Source organism: Grammomys surdaster, unplaced genomic scaffold (genome assembly GCF_004785775.1).
Source record: "Grammomys surdaster isolate TR1022 unplaced genomic scaffold, NIH_TR_1.0 186, whole genome shotgun sequence".
Classification (NCBI taxonomy): domain Eukaryota; kingdom Metazoa; phylum Chordata; class Mammalia; order Rodentia; family Muridae; genus Grammomys; species Grammomys surdaster.
The window spans coordinates 5,691,708-5,703,943 of NW_021604631.1; the positions used below are offsets into that span (position 1 = coordinate 5,691,708).

At 40.6% G+C, this 12,236-nt stretch overlaps 1 protein-coding gene across 6 annotated transcripts in view; it reads left to right on the forward strand.

Moving 5' to 3' along the window:
• The first annotated feature begins 2,823 nt into the window (after window positions 1-2,823).
• Window positions 2,824-12,236, forward strand: part of LOC114622028 (putative RNA-binding protein Luc7-like 2) — a 56,413-nt gene continuing 47,000 nt past the window's right edge. For 2 of the 6 annotated variants that reach the window (XM_028768371.1, XM_028768374.1), the window contains exon 1: window positions 2,824-3,392. In XM_028768371.1, the coding sequence (XP_028624204.1) occupies window positions 3,332-3,392 (61 nt within the window). In that variant the 5' untranslated portion in view covers window positions 2,824-3,331. Of the gene's footprint in view, window positions 3,393-6,333; window positions 6,418-9,910; window positions 10,241-12,236 lie in introns of those variants that run through there. The other 4 variants (XM_028768372.1, XM_028768377.1, XM_028768378.1 and 1 more) reach the window with 4 other exon arrangements.

A 12,236-nucleotide genomic window follows, 5' to 3' on the forward strand; every position in this document is an offset into this window, starting at 1 on the left:
TACAAAAGCCCCAAACAGCTGGGCATAGTATTGAATACCTTTAATCCCAGTCCCTGGGTGGCAAAGGCAGGTGGATCTCTATGAGTTTGAGGGAAGCCTGGTCTACATAGTGAGTTCCAGGCCATCCAGTAGATCCTATTTCAATCCTATTTCAAATAGAGAGGTCCTATTTCAAACCAACCAGCCAACCAACAAAACCAAAAGAGCAACACTACTCACCCCAAACCAATCAACGCAGTGGTGTGGACTCAGCTTGTGGGCTGCAGTTTCCTGAACCCTGTTCAAAGAAAACCCCCAACAAAAAGAAATGCTCCAAATGGAAGGCAGGGGTATCAGAAGGAAAAGGAAAGTGAATATATGAACCCCGATTCTATGACACTTGCTTTGAGATAGAGTGTCAGGAGCTGGATGCAGATCAACAACAGCAGGCATGTTCAGCATGCTCAAGTCCCTGGGTTTGGGGTAGGAAGATGGCTCAACAGGTACAGGCCCGCCAAGGCCAAGCCTGTCAACCGTTAGGTTTGTTCTTCATTAATGTGGTAGTAGAGAATCAGCTCTGAAAGCAGTCCTCTGATCCGTACACTCCCGCCATCGCACAAAAATAAATGTTTGTTTTCTAATTGGATTAAGCCCTACAAACCACAAGGCAGGGTCACAAGTCAGAGGTCGCAAGACTAGGAGGGAATTTCTGCTCTAAGCATTGAATTATCACTCACTTTGCTGTTAATTCTGTGGTGTTGTTTGAATTACAAATAAAAACGTTTGGTAAGGACCGATGCATACCTTCTACAATTATGTGATAGGTCAAGAAACCAATGAAGTTTTGAAGTATATAGAAGTTAATTAGGCTGATCTGTTTTGTAAGGTTAAGTTCTGTTTCCCCCCTTTCTTGTGGTACTGGGGATTGAAACCAAGACCTTACCAGCACTAAACTAATTGTCTACCACTGACCTGTAGCCTAGCCTTTCCCTTTTGTTTCCATTTTGAAACAATTTCTGAGTTACAGGCCAGCTTGACCTACATAGTCAGTTCCAATCCAGTCACAGTTACATGGTGAGGACCTGTCTCAAACAAAACCTACAAACACTTCAACATATTTACTTAGAGCATTTTTGAGTACTTTTCTAAGAATATGTTTCTCAGGATAATACTGTATTTATAATAGTGCATCTCTCTAAAACATAATTTGCATTTTCTATTTACACCAATTTTATTTAAAAAAACATTTTTATGCCTTTGTTTTAGTTCAATGTATGTGCATGTATGTGCTTGGTGTCCTTAAAGGCCAGAAGAAAATGTCAGTTCTCACATCGGAGTTCGAGGGTTGTGAGCAGTCACAAGGGTGATGGGAACTGGAGACTTTTAACTTCTAAGGCTCGCTCCAGCTCCCAGTGTACAATTTTTACAGGATGTCACAAGTAGTTGTTTGGAATTGTTTAGAATTTGGTTTTTGAATCAGACATTGTGGCACATGTCTAAACGTAGAATAACTGAGGTAGGATGACAAGTTTCAGGGCAGTTTGAGCTACACAGTTTAAGGAATAAATCATTTAGCCTATTGTCTGTATGAACTGCAATTAGATAAAGCTGGTTGCAGAATCTCGGATAAACAGGAGACACCAGGCCCCTATACTCCCTGCTTGGCAGCTGGCTGCCTGCTTAGGCCCTTGCAATCGATCCTAGGATTGAAACGTTGCAGGCTATACAGCTGGGCTCACAAACCTTGGGCTCCAAGCGTTTCACTGGATAACAACAACTAAACAGTTTTATGCTAAGTTGGAAGAGCAATTATTTTGCCTTTTGTGTTAGGGTGATGCCCAGCTTCTGCGGGACTGAAAAATGTCTCCAGCATTCTCACTTTTTAAGACTATTTTTTTTTCTCATAGCAGTGACACCCTGTCTCAAAAAGAGTACTCTGAATAATTGATTTTTTTTCCATCTTGCTGACGACAACATGACTACAATTTGCATCGGCTCATTAATGTAGTTACAACCTTGGAACTGTGATTGTCCTTTTACATTATTATTACGAACCTGGCACTTGTTCGGAATTTTAATTCCTTAACCCACGTGCAATTATAACGAGACGGCAAAAATCGGCATAATTTCCCTATTATCTAGAAAGTAGCGACGTTTCAGCTTAAAAAGAACCGCCAGTTTCTTTTTGCCGTTTTTTGAAAACCAGCAAGCAGCCGTGGCCCAGGTATTTCCCGTTGGCTCACTCTGGCCTCACCCCCACCAGCCTTGAGATTAAGAAATCAACTACGGATGGAAGGTCGCAGTTAGCAAGGCGTGGGAGTGCAGGGCGACAGTCAGAACCCAGGAGGCTGGCCTTCGTCCCGCGGAACGCTGCTCTGCAGTATGGCCTGTCCCAAGCTCTCCCTTGATTTAAATTCAGACTAGCAGCTTCCGGCTGTCCTAAACATAGAAAAGGGGTCGGGATGCCTGATTTCCACTGTGTTGATTTCGCGTTTTTTTTTTTTTTTCTTTTTTCTGAACCTGACAGGTTCCAGCTCGGGCATTGATGAGGGGCAGTGGCCTGAGGATACGGTTAGATGTCCTCGGCTCGGCCCTCTCACGGGCTTGCGATTCCGCCAGCATCCGTCAGGAACGCACTAACCCTGAGAACTTCTTTCGAACTTCTTACTCCGACTCGCTCTAAGCTTGGCACTTGCTAATTTGGGGCTGGGCCGCCAGCGCAGCAGGCAGAAAGGGCCTACAAGACCTGTCGCTTAGACGCCTGGGGCCGAACAGGCTTCGAGTCGGCGAAAAGAGCAACATTCTCGCGAGACTTAGCTTCCACGAGGGGCGGGGTAAGCAAACGTGAACGCGCTCGGCAGCCGTTAGGGTGGGGCCCATCGCGGGAGGGGCAGGGCGGAGCTAAGCGAGCTGGATGACGATTGGCCAAACCCCCACGGGAAACGACTAGGCGCGAGCAGCGTGCGCGCTCCCGTCGCGGCGGCGGCGGTGGCGAGCGGCGTCAGAGCTCGCTGGGGGGGGTTGACGGCTTCTGGCGGGTGTCGGTGTCGGGAGGAGGCGAGAGACGGCTTAGCCCGTGTCGCGTCTGCCTCAGGAACCGAACGGAGAGTGAGGGCACGAGGGCTCGCTCTCGAGTGGGCTGCCATCTTCCACGTCCACGCCGTCCTGAGGAGCGCAGCCCGGACTCTCCACGACCCTTCCGACTCCCCACTCGCAGGCCTCGAGGCCGCGGCGGCCACCGAGACAGCGCCGCACCTCCCCCACCCCTTCCCTCGTCCCCCGCCCGACAGGGCCCGGCTGGTGCCCCACCCCCGCCTGCCTGCCTGCCCGACCCGCCCGCTACGCCGCCGCCATGTCGGCGCAGGCCCAGATGCGCGCTATGCTGGACCAGTTAATGGGCACCTCTCGGGACGGTAAGTCGCTGCCAGAGCCCTGGGGGTGGGGGAGGGGCCGGACCGGGAGGGGGAAGGCCTCCAAGGGAGCACTTAGGTGCGCGCGTGCGGTCGAGTAAGGGGCTCCCAGATTGGTAGCGCGAGGTACCCCGTCTCTTTTCCAGTCCAATCAGAGCTTGGCAGGCGGGCTTGGGGGCGGTGACCGTGCGGATTGGCGGGAACTGCTGCCAATGGGGCGAGGCGGGGCCTGGGTGCAGAAAGGAGAGTTTGTGCATTTTGCTGTTGACTTGGCTGGGTTGGGAGAGCCTAAGTCTGTTTTGCGTAGTGGGGTTGGTCAGTTATGACTACTGATTAGGGACCGGCGGAACGCTAAGGTCTCCACCCCAGCTCTAGCTCCTTTACTCTGGGCTTTCGGGTCACCCCTCGCCGCCGTCCTCTAGATTGTGGAGAGAAACACCCCCTCCCTCCCCGGTCTTAACGAAACCTTCACTACTAATCCCCAGTTCCAGGGACGCTTCGTCGAGCCCTACAGAATCTACTTTTTTTTTCGTGTGTGTGTGGAAAATCTGACCCAAACCATGGTTTCTTAAAGTGGGTGTGTTTGGCCCCATTTTGTAGAACTGTTTAGACCTTTTTTTTTTTTTTTTTTAACCGAGAGACCTCCATTTTGTTAGACCACTTAATAGAGACTTCAGTAAATATTGAGCAATTTTACAAGTAATATAAACAATCATTTTGGATATTTGATGCCCACTGAATTAGAATGGAAGGAAAGAAAGGCCTTTTAAAAATGCAGTAAGATTAGAATCCTTATAGGGAGTTATTTGCGTGTTGAATTTTATCCTTTGTTTCTACAAACGATGAAATGTTGCTTTTTGGGGATAATTAACAATGTACTTTCATGTTAAAGTTCAGCACTTTCTTAAAAAACAATTCCAAATCCTGACTTGTAAAAACTCGTTTAGGCAAGTTTCTTAGCGATTTAAGTGCCTTTTTTTTTTTTTTTCCCTTTTTGGACAAGTTTGGCTTACAAGAAAAGACATGTAAATTTAGCATAATTGTAAATCCTGCTAAGTTTTCTTGAGTTTTTTTGCGGAAAAATAAGGGAGAAGATAAAACCTATTTCAAATCTTTTTAGCAATATTTATGCAGCTTTCAGTTTAGCAATATTTATACAGCTTTCAGTGTACAGTTAAGTTGTAATAAAAACTCACTGGGAACTTTTCTTAATAGAACGGTAAGACAAATACGAGTGGATAACAGATTTATTGTGTAAAGAGGAGGGAAAAATGGAAAGAAAATAAGATTTATTTGTGTGTAGTAAGTAATCCCTTAAAAAGACTAATTAAAAACACCACTGGAATAACCTAACCTTTCATATTTGGGTAAGAATGTTTATAATTGCACCTTGTCTTAACTTTTTTCCTTCTCCATCATAAGTGAGGATATTTAGAAGGGGCTTCATACAGGAGCTTAATAGTTCAATTTTTGTAATAACATTTTAGAAATCTTTAAGGCTTACTTTATGTACTCCTTTTAATTTGGATCGATGCCATTATTGGTATCTTCTACATAGATAGGATTTCCTTATATATTACTAGGAGGTTAGTTGGATCAAGGTAACTATGACCTGACAATTTTCTGGTAGCAGCTCCCTCTAGTATTACAAAAGTGAGCTGTTAAATATGTAGTATATCTATAAATTTCTCTATGTAGTCCCAGAAGGAAGCTGGATTCTTAAAATTTAATTATTCTTTATTTAAATTTATATTCCTGTTTCTGTCCCTGAATATTTTTTTAACCCTTCAGACCAATTGAACTTAAAAATGAACTCATATTTATGAGTAAATAATAGTATTTAGTTGAAGTGATTTGATTTTCAGTGCTGATTGATTTAGAAGAAACATCAGTTTTGGCTTGGTAGAACGTTGAGGCAGGAGAATATCAATGAGTTCAAGGCTACCCTAGGCTACATAGTTCCAGGCTAGCCTGAGTTAAGGCAAGACTCTGCCTCAAGCAAAAACAATAAAGAACAACTACTTTTATAGAAAAGTGGAAAAAAAGGATTGAATTTTAGCCAGTAGTGCAGTGAGACCCCCTAGCTCAATAAAACAAAAGGAAAGCCTTTTTAAAGGTACCCATTATTAGTTCTTTCATATATTCGAGATAACATAGTACATTTCCTTCTTATTAGATACTTAGTTTGCAATTTAGGACTTTGAAATAGAATCAGAATTACTTTTTTTGCATACAGTAAACAAGATTATTCAAGGATAGGGGAGCATAGGTATATCATTGAGAAGCACCATGTAATTTGAACCATATAATGGAAAACCTTGTGTTACACACATGAGACGACTTTACTATGTTTGGCTTTAAGTATGTTTGGCTTTAAGAGGTGGAATTGGGGACCCAGAAAGTGGGAGAGAGATGGAAAAGGTAGGTAAGGGTGGGTATTTAAAGGAGCTTTGGTTTTTGTTTGTCCCTGGAGACAACTATAAAAACAGCAAAACTGTTTTGGGTAGTGGTGCCTTAGATGGCAATTACTCCCCTAACAGTATTGTATTTGTGAAGGAATCTGAAACAATAAAGGATTTCTGGGGCTCTGGAAAGATGTTACTCCCCCATTAAGAGTTTTTAATTCCTTTTTAAATTACTTGAAAATTTTAAGTCTTTTGGTTAAATGTATCATCAGTTACTTAAACCAGATAATCACTTAAGTGACTTAAACCTCACTAGAATCCTTAGGAATAGGAATTGTGGTAGTAAAATAGATAACTTGAGTTACCGGGCACTTCAAGAGAGATAGTCCTTGATACGGGGAGCTTTGGACAGTCAGAAGAGTAGCTTGGTGGCATTGGGAGACTGGGCATTGGGAGGATGATCAGGAGGTGGGAGAGAAATGCATAAGGGAAATGGGAGGGCCAAAGACAAACTTTGCCTTCTTTGCAATTTTGCCTAGGGCCCTGGTGGTGGCAACCGCCTGTGTGCCACTGAAAATCGTGCCGATGCCTGGCATACTGCATAAATGGAAGCAGGGTACCGCGTGAGTTGAAACATTGGTCACACTATATAAAGTTTGTATATGTGAATCAGTGTAACTCAAACCCATGTAACTGGGGGGGGTGTCTATATTTGGAATTTTCTAATAAGACATAAGTTAAGCAAAAGAACACTGGGCTGACTCAGGAGACCTGGTTTCTAATTAGAAGCTTTGGTAAGTCACATAACCTTTTTGCCTCAAATTAAATCTATAATTTGTTATATGGGAAGCCAAATAATTTTCTATGTTATACTAAAAATGTTGAAATATAATTAGTTTTTCTTAGAAAAAATCATAAGTAGATACCCATTACTAGTATTTTAATCTCAATTTTAAAATTAATTACATTTAAATTGTTTTTGTCTTAGAAAAGAGAGAGGTAATTAATTTGTTTTCCCTGAGCATATTCCAGATAACAGTAACAGGGAATTTTAAGAAACCTTTTGAGAATTGTTTTTGTGATAGTTCAGAGAAACCACTGTAGTGCCCGCAGATGGACCATGGTCATTTTGACAAGATTGGATTAATTGTAAGAATGTCCTTTGGCATAAGTCCTCTTTGTGAGTACATAGTTTGGTTATGAATATCTGGCTATGATTCTAGAACGACTTAGGAAGGTACAACTAATGTGAATTAAATAAAATTGAGGTCGACTGGAACACTACCACCTCCCCAGTGATAGGGATCAAACTCCCAGGCTTTGCATATGCTAGGGAAGCTCTGAACCACTAAACTATACCCTTAGGCCTAGGACCTGGACCTAGATGACATCCTAAATTTTGAAGTTTGAAGTTTAGAAGATTATTCTAAGGGTAACATACTTTTAAAATTGTTTTTATGGGAGCACAAACCATTTCTGAAAGGTTAAAATGGACCAGGAATGATAGTGTATCTTCAAATGTGCTATGGAAGCCAACCTGTAGATCCAAAGTGTAGATCATAGAAATAAAATTGTATGGTATCATCCATGATGGTGGGTAGCTTTGAGCAGACAAGTTACCTACAGCTGGGGATGTATCTTAGTGGTGGAGCACTTTCTTAGCATGTGCAATGACCTGTACAATCAATAGTATATCACAACTCTTCCTTCTAACTCCTCTGAGTGACAAAAGACACCCTGATGGCTTTTGTATCCTGTCAGGGATGTAGGCCAATGTTCCTGGAGAATAGATCGTAATTGTTGTGTATGGGGCTCTCCTCTGATCCTATTTTGGCTGTAGAGGCAAGAAGATCAGGAGTGTCCTACACTCAGCTACATAGTTAAATTGAGGCTGCCCTAGTCAGCATGAGACACCATCTCAAAAGCCAAACCAACAAAACACCAAAAACATACATAAAAATTTTAGATAGTTTTAGCTATTTGAAATAGTAATTTTACTGAGCTATAGGATACTTCCTCCTTAATAATACAAGATGGAAATCTTAACTGCTACCCCATTGTGTAGTGTGTGATGACATATAAAATTGAAAGAATAGTCATTTTAGGTAATAATCTCGGAAAATGCAGTTCAGAAGTAACTTACCTATTCCTAATATAAGTTTAGAAATACCTCATCAATGCATTTACATCTGTATAGAACATTACAACAAAATTATTGAATCAAAGATTTCATGTAGTGTTTTTCTTCTGTGGGTTTATCTTCGTTGTAAAATCACCTTTATTGTAACTTGTGTTTCTTGACTTGTCATCAACACACATATTCTCATAATTTTCTTCTCATCTTAATGAATTACACTTATATCTTGGTCAGTTATAAGCCATCCTTTTATTATACTTGACTCATTTCATTTTAAGTAAAAGAGATATAGCCTTTAATGTACAAGCATACATTTTAAAAAAATACAATAATGGGATATTTCTTAGTCTAGAGCATGTACATAAAAGGCCAAAGAGTTTTCATGTGTGTCTGTAATCATTTGATTTTATCAGTGTTTAGGCATCTCCAAAACATTGAAAATCTTGACACTTGAATAGTGAATCAGTTAAAGTTTTCCCCTCGTTTTGTATTTTGAATTCTAAATATTTCTATCTACAGAGCAGCCCAGAAAACAATAAAAATCTCACCTCATAGAACCCTGTTATCTTGGAATCTCTGCAGTTGTTTAGCACTCCTCAAGTAAGCCTATGTTTTTGAGACAATATTTCAGATAAAAAAAAAAAGAACAGAAGATAAGTTAGTTTTTGTGTATATACATAAGCATTGTAAATGGCAAGTATGTTTCTGGTTAAAGTAGGGTATCCCCTAAGGATAAGCCATGTTCAGGATGGGAACTTCAAAAGCAAGTAGATGTTATTGAAGGTCATGCTCAGGTTTATTAAATCACTGTTCAATAACATGCTTCTTACAGACAGTGAAACTTAAAGTTGCTTAGGTCCAGATAAGCAATGGGCTGAGCACATAGTTAGATGGCTTAACACTAAAGAAAGGTCAGTGAGTGTGGTGAGACTAGAAAAAATGAGATAGTTGCTTTTTAATGAGCTTCCAGCTGGGCATGATGGTACTTATAATCCCATTGAGAGGCTCAAGCAGGGGTTCCCAGAGTTCCGGGCTGGGCTGGGCTCAAACAAACAAAAAGTGAAATTGCAAACATGGAGGGATTACAAACGAAATCCTAGCATTCTACCATTTGGGAGGCTGAAGCAGGAAGATGAGTTTTGAGGTCAATGTAGATTTCAAAGAAAAGATTCGTGAAGCAGTTCAGAACTGCTACTTTTGAGGAAATATAAACAGGTCTACCCACCCTAATCAATCAGTCTGTGAAGAAATTGTAGACTAAGAAGACGAAAGAAGTTGGATCATCTTATTGGAAAAAAAAAATGAGTGAGTGAAACAGGGTAAGTTTCTGAGAGGAATCTTAAAAGCTTTAGCACCCAAAGAAAAACCAGTCTATTCCTTTTTGGGTATGGGTGCGTGTGGGTCTATGCATGAATGTGCATGCAGGTATGTATGTGTAGAGGTAAGAGAACAGTTTCTGGTATTGTTCCCCCGACCAGTGTCCTGCAATCTATCTGTGTCTGTCCATGCAGGCTAGAATTACAAGTGTGTACCACTGTAGATAACTTTTTTTTTTTTTTTAACATGGGTTCTAAGGATCAAACTCCGGTCCAAGCAAAGCACTTTAGCAATGACATTAATTGCTCCAGCTGTTTGTTTTATGCTTGTCTTGGAACTCCTGACTCAAGCAATCCTCTAACCTTAGCTTCCCAAGTTGCTAGGACAATAGGCATGCACCATTGTTCTACTTCTGTTCTTTTGGGTTTAAATTATCATTTACTAGCAGCTGCTTGGGTAGAAAGGCAAGGCTTAAATATAAAATAGATTTATCAATTTAATAGACTTATTGAGGACATAGAGGAAAGTAGTTTTTAAAGAATTAAAGTTTATTGGGGCTGGAGATATGGTTCAGTGGTTAAGAGCACTCACTGACTGCTCTTCCAGAGGTCATGAGTTCAATTCCCAACAACCACACGGTGGCTCAAAACGGTCTGTAAGGGAATCGATCTGATACCCTCTTCTAGTGTGTCTGAAGGCAGCTACAGTGAATTTAAAGTTTATATCATGTTTTTGTTTTAGCTGAGTAACAAGTCAAAGGCATCAAAAAGTAATGTAGTTCAGTCAATTGAATAAATGTCATATCTTGTTTCTTAACATTGGCCAGAGAAAGAATTTAACTTATTTTTTTTTTGTAGAAAACACTCTATTGACCCATATGTTTTAATTTAGTTGTGAACCATGTACAACTGATGTTTGACCTATTTGACTCAACGTGAAAAGAATTTAACCAGCTGCCCTTGCTGACTCTTTTATCCTGTCTCAAGAATATGGTAAATTGTTTGTTTTTATTTTCTTGAGACCTCAGATTTCTGTAGGCCTCAATTTTATATTTTAAGAGTTAAACTATCCAAAGCTTTGCTTTTTAGTTAGGGAGGGGGGAATATTTATGGAGGATACATATTGTACCAAGTTTTGTGTTGTATTCTGTTCTACTGTCTATATATTATTCCTTTTGCAGTTAGTGATTGAAGGTGTATTTAAATAAAGGTTTAGTTTTTATACATTTATTTTTAGAAATACAAAATAGAAATTCCTGTATCCCAGGATGACCTTGAACTTCTGATCTTCCTGACTTGAGAATGCTGGAATTATAGGCATGGACTGTCTCATTGAATTTTATGTTTATTGGGTATCAAACTGAGGGTTTCATGCATGTTAGATAAAACACTCCACTTATTTGGCCAGAAATAGTGGCTCATACCTGTAATTCTGCCTAGTGTGTGGCTGAGGCAGGGGAGTTTCTGTGTTTGAGGCCCCTGGGATATAGAATGAGATTGTCTCAAACTCTTAAAACACTGCCCCTCCCCCCCAAAACAAAATAAAACACCTAACCAAACAAAAAACCTCAACATTTGTTGGCTACTGTTCTGGTTCACAGTGTGTCCCAGACGGCAGCAGCTGCATTCCTGTAGTCAAATATTTATTCTTTTTTTTTTTTTCTTTTTTTCTTTTTTTTGGTTTTTGGAGACAGGGTTTCTCTGTATAGCCCTGGCTGTCCTGGAACTCACTCTGTAGACCAGGCTGGCCTTGAACTCAGAAATCAACTGCCTCTGCCTCCCAGGTGCTGGGATTAAAGGTGTGCGCCACCACTGCCCGGCTGACTTTTTGTTTTTTTTTTTTTTTGAGGCAGGGCTTTTTTGTGTAGCCCTGACTATCCTGAAATTTGCTCTGTACACCAAATTGGCCTTGAACTACAAAGATCTACCTTTCTCTGCCTCCTGAGTGCTGGGATTAAAGGTGTACACCACTATTACCTGACTTAATATTTTTTTGTCAACTAACTTTCTAAAAATTTTAAGTTTTGTGTGTGTATGCACACAAGCTTTGGTGAGGTGGTACTGAGTATTGGACCCATGGCCTTCTACAAAGCTAGGGAAGCACTTGTGGTATATCCAGCACTTGGTGATTTAGACACGGTTTCAGTGTGTATACCAAGCTGGCCTTTATTATCCTCTGTAGCTCTAGGCAGACTTGGAAATTGTGATCTTGCTTCTTCCAGGAGTTGACATTACAGGCTTGTGCTTAAATTAATTTTAAAAAGACATTTGTATTGCCATAAAAATAAATACACATAGAAAGGTATGCCAGTTATAATGATTCAACTAATAGAACTAGGCTTTTTTTTTTTTTTTTTTTTTTTTGAGATGGTGTCACACTGTAGCCCTGGCTAGCCTGGAACTCTGAATGTAGAACAGGCTGGCCTCAATACAGAGAGATCTGTCAACCTCTGCTTCTCAAGTGCTGGGATCAAGGGGGGTATACCACCATGCCTTCTTAGACCCTTGTCACTTAAATTCCATATTGCTTAAAGTTAGAGTTTTATCAGGTCAATATTAAATAGATAACATTGCCTGGAAGATACTTCTTTCTTGAGTTAATGTTTCTTCCTGTCTGGTAAGTATCTTGTTTATGAAATTGAATGATATCCCGAATCATCTTGTGCCATTTCCTTATTTTGAAAAATACTGTTCTAGGTTATAAGATGTAAAATTACTTGCCAGTCTCTATATCCAGTGTTTTTCCATGCCTATGAATAGAAATGACTAACCAGAAACAACAAAACTTGTGAAATAGAGTTTTTTTCTCGGTCATCCTTTAGGAGATCATCTAGACCAGCAGAATGAGATTACTTTATCTTGGTTTCTCATTTTTCCTTTAGTGTTTTGGTCCATGAGAGCTACTAGTTGTTTAGGATGTCACAAACACAGCGACATTGTGAAATGAGAATGCAGCAATAGAAACCCCCAGGAGAACATGTGATTTATG